The 26,449-nt window shown below is 45.4% G+C and overlaps 1 protein-coding gene across 3 annotated transcripts in view; it reads right to left on the bottom strand.

Annotated features, from left to right (window-relative positions):
• The window catches only part of MCPH1 (microcephalin 1), a 774,602-nt gene that overhangs the window by 454,548 nt on the left and 293,605 nt on the right, over positions 1-26,449 (bottom strand). For all 3 annotated transcript variants that reach the window (XR_010175987.1, XM_063916680.1, XM_063916679.1), the window contains exon 10: positions 6,870-6,907. Coding sequence is in view for 2 of the 3 variants with exons in the window: in XM_063916680.1 (XP_063772750.1) it covers positions 6,870-6,907 (38 nt within the window). In the remaining variant the exon portion in view is untranslated. The remainder of the gene's footprint in view (positions 1-6,869; positions 6,908-26,449) is intronic.

The following is a 26,449-nucleotide window of genomic DNA, read 5'->3' as shown; positions in this document are numbered from 1 at the left end:
CATTGCCCCCCTGCTTCCCGTGCCGCCCTGTCTGTTTACGTGGGCGACTGACGTGATGTTGTCCGATTGGATCAATACCGCCTGACCCTGAAGCAGGGGTTTCGCTTGACTTAGGGCATTGTAAATGGCCCTTAGTTCCAGAATGTTTATATGAAGAGATGTCTCCAGGCTTGACCATAAGCCCTGGAAATTCCTTCCCTGTGTGACTGCTCCCCAGCCTCGCAGGCTGGCATCCGTGGCCACCAGGACCCAGTCCCGAATGCCGAATCTGCGGCCCTCTAGAAGATGAGCACTCTGCAACCACCACAGGAGGGATACCCTTGTCCCCGGTGACAGGGTTATCCGCTGAAGCATCTGAAGATGCGACCCGGACCATTTGTCCAGTAGGTTCCACTGGAAAGTCTTGCGTGGAATCTGCCGAATGGGATTGCTTCGTAGGAAGCCACCATTTTTACCCAGAACCCTTGTGCATTGATGCACTGAGACTTGGTTCGGTTTTAGGAGGTTCCTGACTAGCTCGGATAACTCCCTGGCTTTCTCCTCCGGGAGAAACACCTTCTTTCTGGACTGTGTCCAGGATCATCCCTAGGAACAGAAGACAAGTCGTCGGAACCAGCTGCGATTTTGGAATATTGTGCCGCAACACTACCTGAGATAGTGCTACACCGACTTCCAAGTGTTCCCTGGATCTTACCCTTATCAGGGAATCGTCCAAGTAAGGGATAACTAAAATTTCCTTCCTTCGAAGGGATATCATTTCGGCCATTACCTTGGTAAAGACCCGGGGTGCCGTGGACCATCCCTACGGCAGCGTCCGAACTGATAGTGACAGTTCTGTACCATAACCTGAAATACCCTTGGTGAGAAGGGTAAATTTTGACATGAAGGTAAGCATCCTTGATGTCCCGAGACATCATGTAGTCCCCTTCTTCCAGGTTTGCAATCACTGCTCTGAGTGACTCAATTTTGAATTTGAACCTCTGTATGCAAGTGTTCAAAGATTTTAGATTTTAGATTTTAAAATCGGTCTCACCGAGCCGTCTGGCTTCGGTACCACAATAGTGTGGAATAATACCCCGTTCCCTGTTGCAGGAGGGGTATCTTGATTATCACCTGCTGGGAATACAGCTTGTGAATGGTTTCCAAAACTGCCTCCCTGTCAGCGGGAGACGTCGGTAAAACAGACCTTTGGAAACGGCGAGGGGGATACGTCTCGAATTCCAATTTGTACCCCTGAAATATTACCTGAAGGATCCAGGGGTCTACTTGCGAGTGAGCCCACTGCGCACTGAAATTCATTGAGAACGGGACCCCACCGTGCCTGAACTTGTAAAGCCCTAGCGTCATACTGAGGGCTTGGCAGAGGCGGAAAAGAGTTTCTGTTCCTTGGAACTGGCTGATCTCTGCAGCCATTTTCCTCTCCCTCTGTCACGAGCAGAAAAGAGGAACCCTTTTGTCCGCTTGCCAACCAGGACTGCGCCTGATAATACGGCGTCTTATTTTGAGAGGCGACCTGGGGTACATCCCCTTTTTTGTTAAGGCAATACTTCCAAATGCCGTTTGGAATCCGCATCACCTGACCACTTTACTGGTATAATTGGACAACGCACTTATACTTGATGCCAGTCGGCAAATATTCCGCTGTGCATCATGCATATATAGAAATGCATCTTTTAATTGCTCTATAGGCAATAATATACTGTCCTTATCTAGGATATCAAATTTCCAGTCAGGGAATCCGACCACGCCAACCCAGCACTGCACATCCAGGCTGAGGCGATTGCTGGTCGCAGTATAACACCAGTATGTGTGTAAATACATTTTAGGATACCCTCCTGCTTTCTATCAGCAGGATCCCTAAGGGCGGCCATCTCCAGAGAGGGTAGAGCCCTTGTTCTTACAAGCGTGTGAGCGCCTTATCCCCCCTAGGGGGTGTTTCCCAACGCACCCTAACCTCTGGCGGGAAAAGGTATACTGCCAATAACTTTTTAGAAATTATCAATTGTTATCGGGGGGAAACCCACGCATCATCACACACCTCATTTTATTTCTCAGATTCAGGAAAACTACAGGAAGTTTTTCCTCACCAAACATAATACCCCTTTTTTTGGTGGTATTTATATTATCAGAAGAGTGTAAACTTTTTCCATTGCCTCAATCATGCAATGTGTGGCCCTATTGGAAATCACGGTTGTCTCTTCACCGTCGACACAGGAGTCAGTATCCGTGTCGGCGTCTGTATCTGAGGTAACGGGCGCTTTAGAGCCCCTGTATGAGACGTCTGGACATGCACAAGCTGAGTAGCCGGCTGTCTCATGTCAACCACTGTCTTTTATACAAAGCTGACACTGTCACGCAATTTCAACAGTACATCCACTCAGGTGTCGACCCCCCAGGGGGTGACAACACTATTACAGACACTCTACTCCGTCTCCTCATCATTTTTCTCCTCATACATGTCGACACAAACGTACCGACACACAGCACACACACAGGGAATGCTCTGATAGAGGACAGGACCCCACTAGCCCTTTGGGGAGACAGAGGGAGAGTTTGCCAGCACACACCAGAGCGCTATATATATACAGGGATAACCTTATATAAGTGTTTTTCCCTTTATAGCTGCTGTATTGTTTATACTGCGCCTAATTTGTGCCCCCCTCTCTTTTATAACCCCTTTCTGTAGTGTAGTGACTGCAGGGGAGAGCCAGGGAGCTTCCCTCCAACTGAGCTGTGAGGGAAAATGGCGCCAGTGTGCTGAGGAGATAGGCTCCGCCCCTTTCTCGGCGTCCTTATCATCCGTTTTCTTGTATGTTTTGGCAGGGGTTAAATGCATCCATATAGCCCAGGAGTTATATGTGATGCATTTATTTTAGCCATAAAAGGTTTTCTATCGATTTATTGCGTCTCAGGGCGCTGCCCCCCCAGCGCCCTGCACCCTCAGTGACCGGAGTGTGAAGTGTGCTGAGAGCAATGGCGCACAGCTGCGGTGCTGTGCGCCTACCTTTATCTGAAGACAGGAAAGTCTTCTGCCGCCGATTTTTCCGGACCTCTTCGCTCTTCTGGCTCTGTAAGGGGGCCGGCGGCGCGGCTCCGGTGACCCATCCAGGCTGAACCTGTGATCGTCCCTCTGGAGCTAATGTCCAGTAGCCTAAGAAGCCCAATCCACTCTGCACGCAGGTGAGTTCGCTTCTTCTCCCCTTAGTCCCTCGATGCAGTGAGCCTGTTGCCAGCAGGTCTCACTGAAAATAATAAACCTAAACTAAAACTTTCACAAAGAGCTCAGGAGAGCCCCTAGTGTGCACCCTTCTCGTCGGGCACAGAAAATCTAACTGAGGCTTGGAGGAGGGTCATAGGGGGAGGAGCCAGTGCACACCAGGTGATCCTAAAGCTTTCTTTAGATGTGCCCTGTCTCCTGCGGAGCCGCTATTCCCCATGGTCCTTACGGAGTTCCCAGCATCCACTAGGACGTCAGAGAAATTGCAAATTTACTGAATCTGTCCACTGTGCATTACTCTATACTGTATTGTTTACACCTGGGACCTAGGGACCTAGACTGCATTAAGGTTTTATAAAGATTCTTTTAGTACTTTACAATAAAATAAATAGCAGTGAGTCCTTAACATCTTGATCCTACATGGCCAACAGGCTACTGTACACACAGAGATTCCATGTTCTGTACCTTTCAATAACATGCACTGCATGCACGGAATGTAGTTTATATACCAGCGTTCAGGATCCCAACAGCCGGTAAAATGTCGGTGGTCGGAATACCGACCGCTTCCTGGTATTCCCACTCAGGTTGTAGGTCCGTGCCACCACCCGAGGGAGAATAGTACCCATGGCAAGCGCAGCGAGCCCCGCATGCTGACTGTATTACGGCTGGCGGGATGCTGCTGTCAGGATCCTGACAACCGGGATCTCATCAGCCTGCATATCATACTGAACACACATGCACTATATAATTGCATGCAAAATATAATTACGGGTGAAGGCGTTTTCAAGAATAACAAACATTGGGTTCCATAATTTGTATTTATCTTCAAAAGAAAGCTTAAAGTAAAGTAAAAAATAATAACAACACAAAAGATACATATAGTATAAAGCAAATATATACATATAAATGCAACATAAAAGTTCCATGTTGATAATAAAATTTATCAGCAGTTACACATATATATAATTAAAAAATGAATAAGAAATATCAACATGGTAAAAAAAAAAAAGACGACCTCATACGTTTAGACAAAAGACAGGAGATCGTTCACAATTACATGAAATTTAGTAATTATATGTTGGCACTCAACTGAGGTTGTGTGACAAAAGGTTAATCACAACACAGCCACATGGTTAGTATAAAAATGATTAAATTCCCTTTTTATTTCATACACAATATATAATATACTGTACATCACAGATAATTTCCTTTTATTACTTCAAAGGGATATTAGCACTGCAGTTACTTGGTCAGTGCACTACAACGTTATGAACAGGCTGTGAATATAGAAAAAAACTCAGAGTCTTTCTAAATATAAACACACCCAAAGTACTGAGTACATTTGTAGTTGTACATATTTATGTCTTCCTTCATTGTTCACACAAAATTGAAAATAGTGAAGCGCTAACGGCACGCAGCAAAATGAATGGTAAATCAATTTTAATCTGTAATATACATAACACAGAAAACACACATAATAAAAACACATACAATAGAATGATAATTCCTCAAAAACGATGGCGTTAATAACCAATGTGTCTCTGGAAACTACTTAATTCTGAACTAGGTACAATGACTGTTCTGTACCTTCATACATTGGGTTCACACAATTTATGTACAGATGCATCCTTCGTCATCTTTCCTCCGTTCGTAATCGGTCGTGGCACGCATTGCGCATGAGAGCCACCAGCTGCAGTGTGACTCAGCCAGAGCAGAGCATCTTTTTCCTGCAAAAATGTGTCTTTTCCCGGAAAACTCTACAACGTAGCATTTTGTATTGAGATACAGCTGCAGTCGCACACATAATACAGTCATGACGCATGCTTTTACTCAGCAAACTCTGCTTGTGCATCTTACTTGCACTGCGATGCGAATAAGATGCATTTTGGGGGGAAAATGCATGAAGTGACATTCTGTGTTAGTAAACGGACTCACAACTAGGGTTGACTAGAAGGGCTGTTTAACGTGACTGTAGGAACGATGAGGAAGTACACATCTGTAAATGCTATAGTTTACATGCCATTATCTCTTTCATTTGGAAATATATCATATGGACATCTTGCCTCTCTCTTGTAGTTACAGTATGTCTCTGTTCAAAGTCTTACAATCGGTCTTAAACATGGTACACCCTAGGGTGGCCAATCCTGGGATCAGCGGGATCCCGGGATTGGAGGCCAAAAATGCCGGGATTTGAATCCTGGGATTGGAGCCTCTAATCCCGGGATTAAACTGTGCATGTGCATTATTGGGGGGGTTTTATTGCCCGGCTGTGCGCGGCATGACACATCTGCTCTTCAGCGCGATTGCCCTCCAGACCGCACGACATCATCTTAAATGGGAGGAGGACGCCGCCAGACTGTGCTGCTGCCTGCCTCTGGAACCCTTCACTCCATAGTGAGTATTTTTTTTTCTGTTTTTTTTTCTGAACTTGAAAGGGTTGGGCGGTAAATTGAAGAACAGTTCAATCACGGGATTGAGCATTTTTCAATCCAGATTCCCAGGATTGAATAAATGGCCTAGAATTGGCCTCCCTAGTACACACTAAATGATGTGTGTACCCAGAGACATTGTTAGCAACAAGACTCTGCGTCAGCAAGTACATACACACTTGCCTATGCTGGCCGCGATGGCAGCAGCCATGCTGCATTCGGCAGCATGGCCCTCGCTAGCGATGTCTTCCATTGGTCCTGCATGCACCGAGGATGTCGGGGACTATGTGCGGTAGCACGCATCACCAGCCATATAGCGGGTATACACTAGATGATGTGCTGATATGTCAGTCCGCTGCCACCGGATCAGGTGATATATCACCTAGGGTTTACACAGTTTAAAAATCTTACAATCATTTACATGCTTCCACTGCTCTCACTTACAAACCAAACATAATTGTATAAGTGGGAAAAACCTCAAAAATAGTTACTATCATTAGTAATAACTATACATTATACTGTATATAACATTCGGCCCTTTACAGACTAAACCATGTATGATAATATAAAAATATTTAGACTCTGGATTTGGTTTGTAAACTAAACCAAACAATGTTTTGTTTTGTTTTTTTGTTGTTGTCTTTTTTTAAACAACTTTCAGCTTTAAATACAGTTGGACCTCTGTCTGTAGTCAAAGCACCTAAATCCAAGCTTGAGCTAACTACAGATATCCAGTTAGGGAACCCCACTAGTTAGGAATGTGGCGTTATATTAAAATGCCCTTTTAAATTTTAAAGATCTTGTTTAACACCTTTGTTGGAACTGCCTATTATTAGTTAACTGAATACCACATATGTAATTATATTCATCTCACAAACAATCAAAAAGTAAGATCTGGTTACTTTCTAAGTTCAGAAATGAACTGTATGAATGCTCCCATTTAAGTATAGCATTAATCTTGTAGAAAAGCTGCCATACAGAATCATCAAAAAAGAAAAGAGTAAAAGATCTGTGCTAATTTTTTATACAATTTATCTCTAAATCACGGTAGTCCCAATGTCACTAAGATATAGTTTTAAGCACATCTGGGGATATCCAATTTGTGTTATTCTAATACATTTGCAAAATAAGTTTTCTCCATTGGATGTAGTTAGTTTAAATATTATTTACAGAAAAAATATAGCCATGTATGTGAGAGAAAAAAAAATAGTGGAAACACTTACTCAGTGCTCATGCTTGTCATAACCAATGACCGTGTAACCTGCAGAAACAAAAAAATATGCTTCATTATAAAAATGTAAAACCAATAATCTACTTTTACTATTACTGCGACAAGAGACAAATTGCATTCATCAAGTACAGTGTGATCTATTATACTGTATAAAGCAGGGGTTCTCAAACTGTGTTCCGTGGCACCCTGGATTGCCTCAGGACACTTGCCAGGATGCCTTGGATTGGTGGTCCAGGAGCAATTCAAAATAGTTATGGTCAATGTAATAGGCAAAACCAGTGTCTGTGACAGCGAATTATAAACATCTGGACAAACAGAAGCAAATCTCTTCCCTCACCACATACCTGTACATATAAACACAATTTACTTAATGACATGAGACATAAAAACACAATTTACTTAATGAATAAAAAAATCTATAGTTCTTAATAAAAAAAACTTTTGACCCAGGGGGTGCCGTGAAAAAAAAAAGAGGAGAGTTATGGTAGACTTACCATGGTTAACTCTCTTTCTGAGAAGTACATTGGGTTCCTAAGGGAAACATCAGGCGCGTATCGTGGATCTTGATCCAGAGACACCAACAGGCTAAAACAACATCTGGTAGGCCCCACTTGTCCACTAGGAGTCAAAAGACTTCCGGATGAAGACTCCACTCTCCAGCGTGCACGTCCTGACGACTGAGGAAGTCCGCTTCAAAGTTTAGTACTCCCGGAATGAACATTGCCGATATTGCTGGCAGATGGCGTTCCACCCAATGAAGGATTTTTGACAGTTCCATCATGGCCATGCAGTTTCAAGTGCCACCTTGATGTTTTATGTAAGCCACTTTGGTGGTGTTGTCTAACCATACTTGAACCGGCCTGTTCTGTACCAGAGGCAGGGAGTGTCAATGCATTGAACATCGCCCGCAAACTCCACAATGTTTATTGGGAGGAGTGATTCCTTCTTGGACCATCGACCCTGAAAAGAGTGTTGCTCCAACACCAGACCCCATCCCCTCAGACTGGCGTCCGTTGTCAGCAGGACACAGTCAGGGATCCAAAAAGGACGGCCCTTGCTCAATTGCTGATCCTGTAGCCATCAGGTCAGCGACAGACGAACCTATGGAGTCAAAATGATCATGTGAGATCTGATCCGATGAGGTAGGCCGTCCCACTTGGAAAGAATTAACCTCTGCAGAGAGCGGGAATGAAATTGAGCGTACTCTACCATGTCGAATGCGACACCATCAGGCCAAGTACTTGCATCACCGAGTGTATTGACACTCTGGAGCAACTAAGGAAGCATCTTATCCTGTCTTGAAGCCTCAGGACTTTTTCTGGAGACAGAAACAGTCGCTGACTGTGTGTATCCAGGAGTGACCCCAGGTGCACCATGCTTTGAGCTGGGACCAGAGATGATTTCTTCTAATTGATGAGCCACCCGTGGGCTTGTAGGAAGCTTGTCAGTTGCAGATGACGGAGGACGACATCGTGGGAGTTTGTCAGAAACAGCAAGTCGTCCAGATACGGCAGGATCCTGACTCCCTGGCGACGAAGTTGGGCTGTCATTATGGCCATGACCTTGGTGAAGATCAGAGGAGCCATAGCCAGTCCAAATGGAAGAGCCTGGAACGGATAGTAGAGGTCGCCAATAGCAAACTGCAGATACTGCTGATGTAACATAGCAATAGGTATACGCATCCTGTATATCCAGGGATACCATATAGTCTCCGGGTTTCATAGCCAGTACAATTGAGTGCAGTGTTTCCATACAGTACTTGGACACTCTTACAAACTTGTTCAGTGATTTGAGGTTGAGGAAAGACCCATTGGGTTTCGGAACTAGAAATAGTAACCTCTGCCTCTGTGGGACATTGGTACCGTGACTACCACTCCTGTATTCAGGAGGGAACTCGCAACTTTTTGCAGAGCTTGCGCCTTTAACGGATCCGAAGGGATAACCGTGGTGCAAAACTTGGCAAGACTGCATACCCATGATAGACAACTTCCCGCACCCATGCATCTGAAGTGGTCTTTAACCAGACCTGGGTGAACTGAAGAAGTCAGCCTCCCACCCTGGGGTCACCCAGGGTGAGGCCCGCACAGTCATGCGGCAGACTTGTCTTATTTAGAAGCAGGATGACGGGCCGCCCAGGAATGCTGTGCCTTGGGCTTGGTGGTCTTGGGAGCACGAGATTGTCTCGGGTATGCCTGACCTTTTGCTTTCCCTTGAGGCCGAAAGAAAATGAAAAGTGGTACACTTAGCCTTCTGTGCAGAAGGATAAGTATTTGGGAGAAAGGCATTCTCAGCAGCTGCCAATTCAGACACAATTTTGTTAAGGTCTTCCCCAAACAAAATGTCCCCCTTAAAGGGGAATACCTCCAAGGTCTTTTTGGAGTCTAGGTCCACCTTCCATGACTTCAACCACAGAATACGGTGAGCCAGGACAGACGCCTTGGCTGTCAACACACCCGCCTCAGAGGATGCCACCTGAATGTAATAGACGGCGGTGGTAATGTGACACAGGTATTGTCTGGCACTGTCAGATATATCCTCAGGCAGCTCTTCCTCTAATGCCTGAACCCATGCTTCAATACCTTTTGCAGCACAAGAGGCTGGAATAGTGGGTCTATGTACAGCACCTGTAAGGGAGTAAATAGGATTTTAATTACCTACAGGTAAATACTTTTCTCGTTGTCCGTAGAGGATGCTGGGGTCCATTTAGTTCCCTGGGGTAGAGACGGATCCTTTTGGAGCCTCTGGCACTTTAAGAGTTTAATAGTGTGGCTGGCTCCTCCTTCTATGCCCCTCCTACCAGACTCAGCCTAGAAACTGTGCCCGAGGAGACTGACATATTTCGAGAGAAGGAAATACACAGATAGTGGTCAGATTCACACCAGCTCACATATAACAAAAAGGAAAGGCAAGCTAACAAACTTGGAACAATTCAGCAATGGCTGAAACAACAATACTGAACCAAGTAACAACGCAGGAATACAAAGCACTGGGCGGGCGCACGGCATCCTCTATGGACTACAAGAAATGGATTTACCAGTAGGTAATTAAAATCCTTTTTTCTCTTACGTCCTAGAGGATGCTGGGGTCCATTTAGTACCATGGGGATGTACCAAAGCTCTCAGTACGGGAGGGAGAGTGCTGAGGTTCCCGCAGAACAGATTGACCAAACTTTAGGTCCTCAGAGGCTAAAGTATCAAACTTTTAGAACTTAGCAAACGTGTTCGACCCAGACCAAGTAGCTGATCGGCAAAGCTGTAAAGCCGAGACACCCCGGGCAGCCTCCCAGGAAGAACCACTTTATGAGTAGAGTGGGTCTCAACAGATTTTGGACACGGCAAAACTGCCGTCGAATAAGCATGCTGGATAGTAAACCTGACCCAGCAAGAAATCGTCTGCTTAGAAGGACAAATAAAGCGTCCGACTTCCTGTGACGAGAAGTTCTCTTCACATAAATTTTCAAAGCCCTCACCACATCCAAGGACTTTGAGGTAATTGAGGAGTCAGTAACCACTGGCACCACAATAGGTTGGTTGATATGAAAGGCTGACACAACCTTCTGAAGAAATTGCTGACGCGTTCTGAGCTCAGCCCTATCTTCATGGAAAATCAAGTAGGGGCTTTTGCATGACAATGCCCCCAATTCAGACACACATCTAGCAGATGCCATTGCCAACAGTGTGACCGCCTTCCAAGTAAGAAACATGACGTCCACTTCCTGCAAAGGTTCGAACCAATCCGATTGCAGGAACTGCAGCACCACATTAAGATCCCAAGGTGCCGTAGGAGGCACAAAAGGTGGATGGATGTGCAGAACCTCTTTCAAGAATGTCTGAATCTCAGGGAGGGCAGCCAAATGTTTCTGGAAGAGAATGCACAAGGCCAAAATCTGAACCTTTATGGAGCTCAAGCGGAGGCCCACGTCCACACCTGCTTGCACAAAGAGGAGAATCCGTCCCAGTTGAAACTCCACCGTTAGAGAAGTCTTGGATTCAAACCAAGACAGATACTTTTTCCAAATCCAATGGTAATGTTTAGACGTAATTCCCTTCTTAGCTTGAATCAGGGTAGGAATTACCTTTTTCGGAATGCCCTTCCGAGCTAAGATCTGGCGTTCAACCTCCATGTCGTCAAACATAGCCGCGGTAAGTCTTGATAAGCAAACGGCCCCTGTTGCAGAAGGTCCTCGCGAAGAGGAAGAGGCCTCGGATCTTCCAGCAGTAATTCCAGAAGATCCGCGTACCAAGCCCTCCTTGGCAAGTCCGGAGGAATGAGGATCGTCTGAACTCTTATTCTTTTTATTAGTTTGAGAATCCTTGGGATGAATGGAAGTAGAGGGAACACATACACTGACTGGAACACTCACGGAGTTACCAGTGCGTCCACCACCACTGCCTGTGGGTCTCTCAACCTGGAACAGTACCTACAAAGCTTCTTGTTGAGGCGGGAGGCCATCATGTCTACCTGAGGTACACCCCAATGGCTTGTCACCTCTGCGAACACCTCCAGGTGGAGGCCCCATTCTCCTGGATGGAGATCGTGTCTGCTGAGGAAGTCTGCTTCCCAGTTGTTCCTTTCCCGGAATAAAGATTGCTGACAGCACCACCGCGTCTTTCTGCCCAGAGGATGATTCTTGTCACCTCTGACATTGCAGCTCTGCTCTTCTTTCCGCCCTGTCTGTTTATGTAGGACACTGCTGTGACGTTGTCCGACTGAACCTCTATGGCCCGATCTTGCAGAAGATGTGCCACTTGTAGAAGGCCGTTGTATATGGTCCTTAGTTCCAGAATGTTTATCGGAAGTATGGACTCCAGACTTGACCACTTTCCTTGGAACTTTCCTCCTTGGGTGACCGCTCCCCAAAATCTGAGACTTGCATCCATGGTTAGAAGGATCCAATTCTGAATCCCAAACCTGCGGCCTTCCAGCAGGTGAGAAGATTGCAGCCACCATAGGAGCAAAATTCTGGCTTTCAGCGACAGGCATATTCGCTGGTGCATGTGAAGGTGTGATCCCGACCATTTGTCTAGGAGATCTAGCTGGAATGACCGCGCATGGAACCTTCCGTACTGAAGAGCCTCGTAGGAGGCTACCAGCTTCCCCAAACGGCGAATGCACTGATGAACCGAAACCTGGGCTGGCTTCAGGACATCCCGAACCATTGATTGGCTCACCAACGCTTTCTCCAATGGTAGAAACACCCTCTGCACTTCCGTGCCGAGTACCATCCCCAGGAAGGGTAGTCTCCTTGTCGTTTCCAAATGTGACTTTGGAAGGTTCAGAATCCACCCGTGATCCTGTAATAGTCGAGTTGCGAGAGTAATACTCTGCTACAATTCTCCCTGGACGATGCCTTAATCAGCAGATCGTCCAGATATGGAGTTATGTTCACTCCTAGTCTGCGGAGGAGTAGCATCATCTCTGCCATTACCTTGGTGAACATCCTCGGTGCTGTTGAGAGACCAAAAGGCAGTGTCTGGAACTGAAAGTGACAATCCAGCAGCGTAAATCTGATTTAAGCCTGGTGAGGCGGCCAGATCAGAATGCAGGTATGCATCCTTGATATCGAGGGATACTAGGAATTCCCCCTACTCCAGACCTGAGATCACCGCTCTCAGAGACTCCATCTTGAATTTGAATTCCCTTAAGTAGGGGTTCAATGACTTTAGGTTTAAAATCAGCATTACCGAACCAACCAGTTTCGGCACCACAAACAGGTTTGAGTAATAACCCTTGTGTTTTAGATGAGGTGGAACTGGGACAATAATATCTGTTTTGACCAATTTTTGAATGGCTTCCTGTAGGATAGCACTTTCTGTCGGCGAAACTGGTAAGCCTGATTTGAAGACTCTGAGGTGGGAGTTCCTGAAACTCCAGTCTGTAGCCCTGGGTAACAATGTCTGTCACCCAGGGGTCTAGGCATGATGACGCCCAGATGTGACTGAAATTTTTTAGTCTCGCTCCCACCTGCCTAATCTCCAGGCTAGGGATCTGGAATTTTTTTCTCTGGGTTTTCCGAGGATTTTTCAAATAAAGAGTTCAGCAATTTAGAAGCAGGGAAGGTGAGGGAGGATTTCTTATTTTCCGTAAAATAAGATACCTCTTCCGGCTCAGGGACCTTCTTCGTAATATGCAAAACATCCCTAATGGCTTCAATCAACTGCACCCCCTTAGCAAGGGATGCATCCCCCCCTGCATATCCCCATCACCGTCCCCTGTATCAGAGTCGGTATCAGTGTCAACTTGCATTATTTGGGCAAGTAGTCTTTTTTTAGGGTATGTAGGTGGGGTATTTGAGGGAGTATGAGCTGATTGCTGCAAAACCTCTACAAACTTTCTCAAAAACTGCGTCTCTTTCTCATTATGTGACATCCTTGATGAAATCTGTGATATCATTCCCCTTAAAAAATCCACCCATGGGGTTTCGGATTTGGCAGGTTGGGAAAGCACATTGCAGTCCTCAGTACATGGGATAGACTTTTCAGGAGAAGATACACACTCTGCAGCACATGATACAGAGCTCTTAGACATGGTAATGTGGATATATACACACACATACAGGAAAATGTCAGACACAGTTTCCCAAGAGTACCTTCAGAGAGTCACAGAGTATGAGGAGCCAGCCACACAGTGCCCCTGGAGCAATTAGTATTATAAAAGCCTGGCGAATAGGTTGAATAGTACTAATTACACACTCCCCCTGTCTATAACACCCTGGTACCGCAGTAGCTGGAGTCAGGTGTAGGGTCAGCACTGTGTCAGCGTGCTTCAGCATTCTGCAGGGAGAAACTGGCGCTGGTGAGTGCTGGATCCACTCGGAGGAGAAGCCCCGCCCCCTGTAATGGCGCGCGGCTTCCCACTCATATGATGATTATACTGGCCTGAGGTGTTTAGTGCTAACAGCGGGATTAGCCCTGTTAGCTGTTTTGCCAGTGTAGGGTGATCGCGCTGGCCCAGTACGCAGTCAACTGCGTCTACATAACAATGTTGCTGAGCCTTCATGGAGCGCAGCCTGTAAGGGTTGCACTCCCACCCTTGTGGGCAATCCGCCGATCCACTTGGTTTCTGACAAATTGGAAAAACAGCGCCAGACTTGAAAAGGTCGAATCCAGGTTCGACCTATGAAGGTCGGAAAATGCAGATTTTCCAACTTGTTTGATTAATTGAATACACCCCTATGACCAGAAAAATAGTATATGTCCTCAAAACTCTTCAGTTATGTAAAGATTAGACAGTTTATTAATATACTTCTTATACAGTATATGAGGTATTTTGAGCTGTCTCCTCTTCTGAGACAATTTGACTTCAATCCCCATTACACAGTGGCATGCATTCTCTAATCTACGTATAGCAAGCTTCTAGATACTACAAATCTTGGAAGCAAGCCAACATGAATGAAGTATGAACAACTCAAAAATTGGTCTCCATGTCATGTAAGGCATAAGCCTTCGATAGTCTCTTTGCAGAATCATGTCTGTACCGATCAAATATATATATATATATATATATATATATATATATATATATACATATATTATAGAGAGAGAGAGAGAATGGGATAGACCTAATAATAGCGCTAAATTTGGAGCTTAACCTTAAGACGTACTCCCTGTTAGAAGGAGTACAAAAGTACAAATACAGAAGAAAGGTGATGTCTAAGGGAACTATCAGAGATTATATCTTTCAGGATCTGACCACAGTTCACTTAAAAACTCCAATTTATTAGTATAAAAGTGTTCAACAATGGATCACAGTGAATAACAAATGGCTGACATAATTAAAATACAGACATCAGATATGGAAACAGTATAATGTAGGCAATCTGTTAATCCAATGATGTTTTCTTAATTAGTACATATCCGATGTTCTTATATCCGAACCAAAATCCAACGCGTTTCGTCCAACTGGACTCCATCAGGGGCTCATTATCAAAATGGTCGGAAGAACATAAAAGAATGGATGACTAATCTATGATCGCATTTATCCCACAAAACATCAGTAAAACATACTTGCAATAACAGATGCAATAAAAAATACGCTGAATTCACAGCTGGAATTGTGTTGAATGAACCAACTCGATAAGGCAAACAGTAACACAATAATGCTGAATTCACTATAAGCCACAATGTCGTTTGTGTAGACGAGGCATTCCCAACCATGGTCCTCAAGGCACACCAACAGTGCAGGTTTTAGCGATATCCAGGCTGCAGCACAGATGGTTAAATCAAAATAACTGAGCTACTAATTAAGTCACCTGTACTGAAGCCTGGATATCACTAAAGCCTGCACTGTTATTGTGCCTTGAGGACCATGGTTGGGAATGCCTGGTATAGACAATGCTCAGCAGGAAGAGTGGCTTCTCCTAGTCAGCAGACTGCTGACTAGGAGAAGCCACTCTTCCTGCTGAGCATTGTTTACACAAACAACATTGTGGCTTATAGTGAATTCAGCATTATTGTGTTACTGTTTGCCTTATCGAGTTGGCGCATTCAACAAAATTCCAGCTGTGAATTCAGCGTATTTTTTATTGCATCTGTTATTGCAAGTATGTTTTACTGATTTTTCGTGGGATAAATACTATCTTAGATTGGTCATCCATTCTTTTATGTTCCTCCGACCATTTTGATAATGAGCCCCTGATGAAGTCCAGTTGGACGAAACGCGTTGGCTTTGGTTCGGATATAAGAACATCGGATATGTACTAAGAAAACATCATTGGATTAACAGATTGCCTACATTACACTGTTTCCATATCTGATGTCTGTACTTTAATTGTGTCAGCCATTTGTTATTCACTGTGACTCATTGTTGAGCACTTTTATACCAATAAATTGGAGTTTTTAAGTGGACTGTGGTCAGATCCTGGAAGATATAATCTCTGATAGCTCCCTTAGACATCACCTTTCTTATTTTATATATATATATATATATATATATATATATATATATATATATATATAAAACAGTTCTAAGTAATAACTTTCAAAGTTATCGTTTGATAAACATATTTAATTCATAGCTAAAAGTATCTATAGAAGTTAAAAAATTAATATTAGATGGGTCCAGAACCTGCCATTCAGAAACACAATAAGAAATATTGCCTCTGATAGACTATGTGCTTAGATTTTGAGATTAGTTTTTACTTAATATACTAGGGAAAGCAAAAAAAACATTCAGTATGCTGGTACTGTTGAATGCTATTTTTTTATATGCATCAGTCCACACCAATAAAATCTATTGTTTTCCAAAAAGAAAATCATTCAAACCTCTACAAAATTCCTTCATTCCCAATGCTTATGCTGGAACTCAAAAGAATAGCTGGTAGAACCCTTTAATTGAGATGTAGTCATATACCCCCATTCCCTGAAGAAGCCTCTTAGAGGAGAAACGCATTGGAGGTAGTAATTGCTGTGGGGCCCTACCTACCAACAGATACCAGCACCCGTGTTTTGTCAGCAAAACCTGCTCTGCATCCTTTTCCTTGGACTTTACAGTACTTTTATGAAGGACTTATAGTAAGCTAAGACTCACCTTTACAACCAGGAACCCCCAGCAATTGGTCTCTATGGGGTATATTCAATAACTGTCGTAAGCTGCCGTCTTGTCGGAAAGATGGCAGTTTCCAACAGATTTCGGTTGGAAGGGGTTCCAACCTATTAAAAAAATTCTATTGCCGACTTGTCGGAAAACACTTGGATCGGCGGAATAGCTGCCGATCCGCGTGCTTCTGTCGGAAATGGGGCCAAATCCGACATGTTATGGCCCCCTTTCTGACAAACTCAATCCGACTTTAAAACAAGTCAAATTGAGGTGAGGAGACAAGCAGCACTGCGGCAGGCTACGGGGATGTAAGGTACCTTGCCTGGCCATACCCCAGCCAGGCACCGCTCTCCTTGCAGCACTCCCCCCCCCCCCCCCCCAGCCGCAGACATCACTCTGCTCAGCCGCTGGCAGCTCCCCCCGCCGGTCACCACCATCCAGCTCCCACCGGCGTCACCTCACGCCTGCCGCCGTCTCCTGCCCCCCCGCCACTGTCAGCGCACCCGGCAGCTGACAGCAGCGGTAGAACAGCATCCTGGGTATGGGAAAATCCGTCAGTGGGATTTGGCTCAAATCCGACAGTTGGATTTGGCCAGCCATTGAATAGGGGTTGTCGGATCCATATCTGTAAAATTATATATCTATATAATATATCTATATATACATGGATATATATACTGTATATGTCATTATCTCAGTAGGGGACCCAAAAATGTGGAATTTTGGATAAGGGATACTCAACCTGTATATCCATCTGTGTTACTGCTAGTAGTGCACTAAGGCAACTTTTTCCTTTGCACAGAGCTCAGCAGGTCTGTATCCTGATGGTCACAATTCCGGCAGTGGAACCCTGACTGTCACAATCCTGCCAAAGGGGACGGTTATGGTTAAGAACCCCATACACTAATGCGACATGTCGGACCCTCATGTCGTCGGCAATAACCCCAGCAGCCTCCCGGCGGGCAGGATCGCATATGATACATCGTATGCGGTCCTTTTGCTTACGATGCATCTTGTGCGATCCCAGCCAAGCCTGAGGGGCCAACATATCACGAGTGCAGCACAGTCAATCTGGGGAATCAGATCCGATGCTCACATGACCACGCATCGGATCGGATGTAAAACACATCCGAAATGCCCAATTTCATCCGATATAACGCCCGATTTTGGCCATTCGGGCCGATATTCTAGTGTATGGGGCCCTTTAAGGCTGCCGAAGTGGTGGGATAAGGTTAGAATACTCACCACAATTTGGCGGGATTGTGACTATCTGGATTCTGACCATTGGGATCCTAACATCTAGGATATTCTACCCAACCCCTTTAATTGTTCTTTGACAAATCCTAACACTGTAGTCATAGAATTTTATTCTGAATTTATATTTACATATACTTTTAGATTGCCTGCATACATTTAAACTAATCAAGGTCTATTTTATTGTCAGATTTATCTTATCCTGGGGGAGATAAATGAAAACTGGAAAGTGATAATGTAGTAGCCAATCAGCTCCTTTCATTTCTCAAACACTGCTTGTAAAAAGGAAGTTAGATGTGGATTAGTTGGTACTTTATCTCTCCAAGGTTTGATACATCTACCATTTTGTGTGTATCAGATATTGCTCAGTAATTTCAGATATTATCAACCATTTTGATTTGTACAGTCCTTTCATCCAGTGGATGCAAACTACTTTTCAAATAATAACAGAAAAAAACGTTTTCATGCAGCTCAATTTAAAAGTAAATGTAAGTTATTTGTTCTGTTCACTAACCTGACACACAACATAAGAATAAAAAAATAAAAAATGTACAGGATAAAAATGAGCACTCTTTGAAAAACACAAATAATTATGGTTTGTAAAAAGAGGTTATTTCCAGGGGGCAATAGAAGACTATTGTAATTTCTGAAATTAGTCAAACAGCTAACTCAGCCTTTACACAAGTGGTTATATCCCAAAGAACATTACAGAGAAATTATGGCAAATAGGAATGTTACGCTGTTATGGCAAGAGTAATGCTTGGCAGAAACATGAGATGGAAAACAGAGCCAGAACCAATCCATCATCAATTTAGAAATCTGTTCTCACAAAAACATGATCTTGCCCTGTTGTGTGTGACTTACGACATCAGGGACTGAAAAATTACATGTTAGCCATCATGAGAGGCTTGAAAAAAAAAAAATCTTTATCTCTCAACTGAAGTTGTTATTCACAAAAAAATTTGTTTTGGCTTTGATTCGCTTGGCTTTCCACCATTTAGTGAAGGATTGGCCACTACAAGATCACGAACTTCTACTCCAATTAATGTGATGCAAGGCAAAACTGACAGACTTACTTACAAATTTACTAGTACTGTAGGTCAGGGTTAAAAGTGTGTGGCCTGGCATAACATTAATCTGTTAACTAACGAAATTATATTTAGTAATACCTCAATAATAGTAAACATTAATGTACAAATATTCCCCCAAAAAAGGTTTTATGCAGGAATGTAGCAGTGTTTACAAAACAGATTTGCACGAAAAATAACAAAAACATATAAGTTAAGTCCGGCAAAAATAAAAGCACACTGGAAAGCCACTTATACAAAGATTGGTATTCCAATCTGCCAGTAATAATTGAATCCAATGTAAAGATTCACTAGTAGGGGGTGATGTTATTGTTTTAAGCGCGGTCATTAGCTATGGGCGCCTGATGGTGACTATACTACAATTGTTCAGCTGATTGAGCAAGATTGCATTTCTGCTCCCAGCCTTGTAAGGTGGCGAACAGAAATCAGAGAAAAGACGGCTATTTGGGTGCCAAAACATGGGACTCTGTATGTGTTTAGCTGTTTTACGTGGAATGACCTGATATATTTCGGCGAGACAAGTGGTATAAGTTATGCCTGGTCGGTAAAACAACTGAATTGCTTCATTGGGCGCCCATTCCTTATCGCTACCCAAAAACAATTGAATGTCCACCATAAAGTGAGAAGCAGAAAGCATTCATTTTGCATTTAAATGGTTTAGTTTTTACAGCACCTAAAACATTGTATTTTTTACATTGCATAATACAGTACATTTTATCAAAAACCCTTATTCATTTCACCACCTCTAGACTCTCTCTCTATAATACACAAAACTAAGTTTATGCATTTATTTATTTTTTTAAATTAAAGTCAGAAATATATTGCATACTCAAGAAGTTGAATAAAAACTGCTTTAGGAAATACATTAGCATCACACGTAATGACTAAGGGGGTCATTCCAAGTTGTTCGCTCGCAAGCTGCTTTTAGCAGCTTTGCACACGCTAAGCCGCCGCCTACTGGGAGTGAATCTTAGCTTAACAAAATTGCGAACGAAAGATTAGCAGAATTGCGAATAGACACTTCTTAGCAGTTTCTGAGTAGCTCCACACTTACTCAGCATCTGCGATCAGTTCAGTCAGTTTCGTTCCTGGTTTGACGTCACAAACACACCAAGCATTCGCCCAGACACTCCTCCGTTTCTCCAGCCACTCCCGCGTTTTTCCCAGAAACGGTAGCGTTTTTTCACACACACCCATAAAACGGCCAGTTTCCGCCCAGAAACACCCACTTCCTGTCAATCACATTACGATCACCAAAACGAAGAAAAAACCTCGTAATGCCGTGAGTAAAAAACCTAACTGTATAGCAAATTTACTTGGCGCAGTCGCACTGCGGACATTGCGCATGCGCATTAGCGACTAATCGCTCAGTTGCGAGAAAAAAATACCGAGCGAACAACTCGGAATGACCCCCTAAGTGCTACAGAATATGTTGGCACTACATACTGTACATGCTAATTAAAAATATTAACAAATGTCTAACACTTGAGTATGCCTGGGGTGTTTGAGCCTTTAATGTATAAACTTACAATAAATTTGCAAGTAAAACATATTCATAGGTCTCCTTGCAGAAAAGAAAAAAATAGTAAATAATTATTTCTGCAAAGTTATTGTATTATGTAAATAGATATGGCCAAAGTAAACTGCATGCCATCCAACATCTCAGAGCTACAAACCATTACAGATGATGAAAAAGGGTGTGGTCACGGAAAAAGGGGGCATGCCCCCTGCAGCACTGCTATAGACATCTGTAGACACTGCACCCGGTACAAAGCCCCTGTTTGCAAATACAGACCCCCCAAAAAACGGCACTGTACCAGCTAAAACATTACAGTTGGAGGGTGTGAAACTGTGACTTCTGTTAATGACACACACTGTTATAAGGATGGATTAATAGGAATCCTGGAGGCAATCTAAGATAAGACAATTGCTAAACGGACATTAGTGCATTCTTACTATGATAGAGGATGGGAAAATCATAATAGATTCTTTAGCCTATGTACCACATCTTGACTTGCCTGCACAGTCTGTTTTTCCCAGCGATTGCAACCTGGCGGGGACGCGCATCGCTCGCTGTGTACACACGGAGCGATATGCACTAACTTTCTTAGCGATTTTGACTATATAGTCAATATCGCTGAGCCATATCGCTCCGTGTGTCAGTGGCGTGCGGTGAGGTCAGTGGCTGGTGAGGCACTGCGGCCATAATGTCCGCCGAATCTGCCGATGACCCCTACCGCCGCCGAGCCAATGCCCGCCACTGCCCCTGAGCCCACAAATACGAATCAATAGACCATCGGTCAAACACGGGTGTTATTTGATAGAACTGTGTAATTTACTAAGAATTTGTATTCTCAATCACTGCCGTCATTAGCCAAACACTGCCGGGAAAGCATAGAATTCGTAAAAAAATGGAGCTTTCAAAGAGACCTGCTTATTGCTGGCATGTTGTGATAGTCATGCACGGATCAGTGAGATCCGTGCATGGTTATCTTTGGAAAAGGGTGTGAATGGGTTAAAAAAAAAATTAAAAAAATGCGTGAGGTCCCCCTCCTAAGTATAACCAGCCTCGGGCTCTTTGAGCCAGTCCTGGCTGTTTAAATACTGGGGAAAAAATTGAACAGGGGTTCCCCGTATTTAGACAACCAGCACCGGGCTCATAGTCCGGTCCTGGCTCCAAAAATACAGGGGACAAAAGACGTAGGGGTCCCCCGTATTTTTAAAACCAGCACCGGGCTCCACTAGCTAGAGAGATAATGCCACAGCCGGGGGACACTTTTATATCGGTCCCTGCGGCCGTGGCATTACCCCCCCAACTAGTCACCCCTGGCCGGGGTTCCCTGGATGAGTGGTGACCCCTTAAATCAAGGGGTCCCCCCCTCCAGGCACCCAAGGGCCAGGGGTGAAGCCCGAGGCTGTCCCCAGCACCCCTAAGCGGTGGGTGCCAGGCTGATAGTCATAAGTGTGCAAAAATAGAATATTGTTTTTTGTTGTGGAACTACAAGGCCCAGCAAGCCTCCCCCACTTGCTGGTGCTTGGATAACCACAAGTACCAGTATACGGGGAAATAATTAGCTCGCTGGTACCTGTAGTTCCACAAAAAAAAAAATACCCAAATAAAAACACAACACACACACCTTGAAAGTAAAATTTTATTAAAACACACTTACACACGCTCACATACTTACCTACATCCCACGCCGGTCACGTCCACTTGTCCAGTAGAATCCAATTGGGGTACCTGTAAAAATGAGAGAGAGATTACTTACCTACATCCCACGCCGGTCACGTCCACTTGTCCAGTAGAATCCAATAAAACCTGTAAAACAAGTAATTTAGGGAGGGATGTACTAACCTCCGCCATCGCGATAACTGCACTTTTCTCTGCGCTCTGACAGTCCCCGCTGCCCCCCTGTCTGCTTTCTCATCCCCTTCTCCCTCTTCCTCACCGCCGCAGCCACTGTATTCTCTCATCGTTGCGCTCCCCCTGGGCGTTTGGCGCATGCGCATCCGGGTTCTGCTGTTCTGGGCATGCGCACACTGGTTCATCAATAAGTCAGTCCGCGCATGACCAGAAAAACAGAACCTGGATCCGCATGCGCCAAACGGCCAGGGGGAGCGCAGCGATGAGAGAATACAGTGGCCGTGAGGAAGAGGGAGAAGGGGATGAGAAAGCAGACGGGGGAGTGTCAGAGCGCAGAGAAAAGTGCAGTTATGGCGGAGGTTAGTACAGCCCTGAGACATAAAAACTTCAATACAGAGGAGTGGCAAAAAAAGGAGAGAGAGAGAGAGAGAGAGAGCTCACCGATGCTCGCCGTCGCTCCCCGTCCTCATGGCCTTCCGCATTATCACCTCCGCAGCCAATGATTCCCCCCAGCTCTTTCCATGCAGCTTACTCAGCGCTGCTCTCCGGCTATGACGGAAACAGCCACGTGATGCGCCTGTAGCCGCAAAGTGTCCTCCCCTGGTCCCGCACTGGCCAATCGCTGCTTCAAAGCGGCACTACAAGTGGGTGCCGCTTCTAGGAGTTTTTGTCAATGCTTTCTCCTGCCCTTATGCTGGCCCCGCCCCCCGCTTCCGGCCCGTACACACAGACACCGGGAGGCACTGACAGCGCTGCCTCAACAACACTGACAGGACCGCTTTTACACAGGTACGACTGGCTAAAATAATACAAATGCTAAAGCAGATACTTATAACACATAACATGTGTCATAAGTATCTTCTTTGTATTATTCCAACATTAATGTCAGGGGAGGCACTGCCTCCCCTGCCTCCCCTGACTGCACGTCCCTGCCGTGTGTACACACCTTAAAAGTAACCAAATTCCCTAGTTAACTTCTGTAGAAGAGAAAAATTAAAACTTCTTGTTTCGACACCTTACCTAAACCATTTATTAGTCACCACCATGAAGTTTAATTATTCAAAACAAGTAGAAGTAATGAAGGTGTGAAAGAAAGACTAAAATATAAAAAGTTGTTAACTCAACTAAAAGACCATAACATCTTATAAAGAAATAACATAAAAAGAAATAAAACAAAAACAAAGCGTATTTGCAGATTCAAGAAACTGACATAGGGGGTCATTCAGACCCGGCCACATCAACCACCTGCAGTGCAGTTTACCTAAATGAATGTGCAGCGGCTGCGCAGCCACACACATTGTTGTCGGGTTCCCGATGGAGGCAATCGCAATGTGATTGACAGCGGCGGGCCTTTGCAGGGCGGCGTTGGGGGGGTGATAATGTTAGGCGAACGGGGGCGGACTGGGACAGTTTCTGGACAAAAAATAGCTGCCGACCACCTGACAGCTCTGCCAAGGGTCCACCTTATTTCCGATGCGTCCACATTGGGAGGCGGCCTCACACATGCTGGGTAGGCCCCCAGCATGTGCAGAGATGAACGCAGGTCTGGCTGTGTAAGGGCAGACTAGATGGTCCAAGTGGTTCTTATCTGCAGTCAAAAATAGGATTTTGGTTACCTACCGGTAAATCCTTTTCTCGTAGTCCGTAGAGGATGCTGGGGGCCCATATTAGTACAATGGGGTATAGACGGGTCCATCAGCAGCCATTGGCACTTTAAGAGTTTAATAGTGTGGGCTGGCTCCTCCCTTTATGCCCCTCCTACCAGACTCAGTCTAGAAACTGTGCCCGAGGAGACAACATACTTCGAGAGAATGAATTACACAGATAGTGGCGAGATTCATACCACCTCACACAAACATGAAAATCCGGCCAACATGCCGGAACAACTCAGCAAAAGCTGAAACAGTAAATAACCCAGAACTTACCTAGGAACCAGGTAACACTGAACCATAAACCAATGCAGGAAACGAAGCGCTGGGCGGGCGCCCAGCATCCTCTATGGACTACGAGAAAAGGATTTACCGGTAGGTAACCAAAATCCTATTTTCTCTAACGTCCTAGAGGATGCTGGGGTCCATATTAGTACCATGGGGATGTACCAAAGCTCCCAGTACGGGAGGGAGAGCGCGGAGGCTCCTGCAACACTGCATGACCAAACTTGAGGTCATCAGAGGCCAAAGTATCAAACTTGTAAAACTTGGCAAACGTGTTCAACCTAGACCAAGTGGCTGCTCGGCAGAGTTGTATCGCCGAGACACCCCGGGCAGCCGCACAGGAAGAACCCACTTTACGAGTAGAGTGGGCCTTTACGGATTTCGGACACGGCAATCCTGCCGTGGAATAAGCATGCTGGATAGTGAACCTGATCCAGCGTGAAATCGACTGCTCAGAAGCAGGACATCCAATTTTCTTTGGATCATAGAGGACAAACAGAGAGTCACTTTTCCTATGACGAGCCGTCCTCTTCACGTAAATCTTCAAAGGCCTCACTACATCCAAGGCCTTTGAAGTAATTGAGGAGTCAGTAGCCACTGGCAGCACAATAGGTTGGTTGATGTGGAAAGCCGACACAACCTTAGGTAGGAACTGTGGACGAGTCCTAAGTTCTGCCCTGTCTTCATGGAAGATGGGATAGAGGCTTTTACAAGATAAAGCCCCCAATTCCGACACGCATCGTGCAGAAGCCAAGGCCAACAAGGTGGCCGCCTTCCACGTGAGAAACTTGAGATCAGCCTCCTGTAGAGGCTCAAACCAAGCAGATTGTAGGAACTGCAACACCACATCAAGATCCCATGGAGCCGTAGGCGCCACAAAGGGAGGCTGGATGTGCAGAACCCCTTTCAAACAGGTCTGAACCTCAGCAAGAACAGACAATTGTTTTTGGAAGAAGATGGACAAAGCAGAGATCTGGACCTTGATGGAGCCCAGTCTCAGCCCCATATCCAACCCTGCCTGCAGAAAAAGTAGAAAACGACCAAGTTGAAACTCCACCGCCGGAAATTTCTTGGCCTCACACCAAGAAACATGCGATGGTAATGCTTAGACGTTACCCCCTTCCTGGCCTGTATCAGGGTAGGAATGACCTCACTCGGGATACCCTTCCGAGCTAAGATCTGGCGCCATGCCGTCAAACGAAGCCGCGGTAAGTCTTGATAAGCGAACGGCCCCTACAGAAGCAGATCCTCCCGAAGAGGTAAAGGCCGTGGATCTTCCAGCAGAAGATCCAGCAGATCCGCGTACCAAGCCCTCCTTGGCCAGTCCGGAGCAATGAGGATTGCCAGAACCTTCGTTCTTCTCACGAGTTGAAGAACCCTTGGTATCAGAGGAAGTGGAGGGAACACATACACTGACTTGAACACCCAAGGTGTTACCAGTGCGTCCACCGCCACTGCCTGTGGGTCTCTTGACCTGGAACAGAACCTCCGTAGCTTCTTGTTGAGGCGGGAGGCCATAATGTCTATGTGAGGAACCCCCCCACCAACCAGTTACCTCCTCGAACACCTCCGGATTGCGCTTCCGCAGACCAGTTGCGCAGCCAGAGACCTCTGCGAGCCGATACTGACATGGAGGATATCACCGCAGCCATGGAACCCAGGTCCTTCATGGAATCCTCCAGGAACCCTGCAGAATCCTGAATATTACGCAAAAACAAATCAACGTCACCTTTGTCCAGCGTAGACGATTCCTCCTGCAGAGTGATCGACCACCTGGCATTAATCTTTAGCAATCCAAGCACAGGCTATAGTAGGCCGTAATATAGCCCCCGAAGCCGTGTAAATGGATTTCAGCGTAGCATCCACCTTGCGATCTGCCGGGTCCTTTAACGTGGTAGATCCCGGGACCGGTAAAACTACCTGTTTGGACAGCCTGGATACAGAGGCATCGACTATCGGTGAGGACTCCCACCTCTTCCTATCTTCCACTGGGAAGGGAAAAGCCAACAACACCATAGCTGCCCTCTTCACACTGTCCCCCCACTTGCAAGGGGGGACAGTGACTCACTTGCCATCTTCAGCTCCTGAGGGGGTGGTGGCCGGCTGCTAGGGCGAGCGTTCCCCTGAGGCGGGGCGCGACCGGACCCCTCTGGAGCTAGTGCCTAGTCAGCAGGAGCAGTGGCTCAAGACCCCGCGGGGCGGACACTGCTCCCCCCCCCCTCAGTCCCACGCTGCAGGGAGGCTGTTGCCAACAGCCTCCCTGTAAAATAAAAAAACCTGAAAAGGAAGAAATATACTCTTTTACTAAGAGAACTCTGTAGAGCTCCCCTAGCTGTGACCGGCTCCTCCGGGAACATTTTCTAAACTGAGTCTGGTAGGAGGGGTATAGAGGGAG

The sequence above is a fragment of the Pseudophryne corroboree genome, chromosome 4 (genome assembly GCF_028390025.1).
Source record: "Pseudophryne corroboree isolate aPseCor3 chromosome 4, aPseCor3.hap2, whole genome shotgun sequence".
Taxonomy (NCBI): domain Eukaryota; kingdom Metazoa; phylum Chordata; class Amphibia; order Anura; family Myobatrachidae; genus Pseudophryne; species Pseudophryne corroboree.
This window is presented reverse-complemented; position numbering and strand designations above follow the sequence as displayed.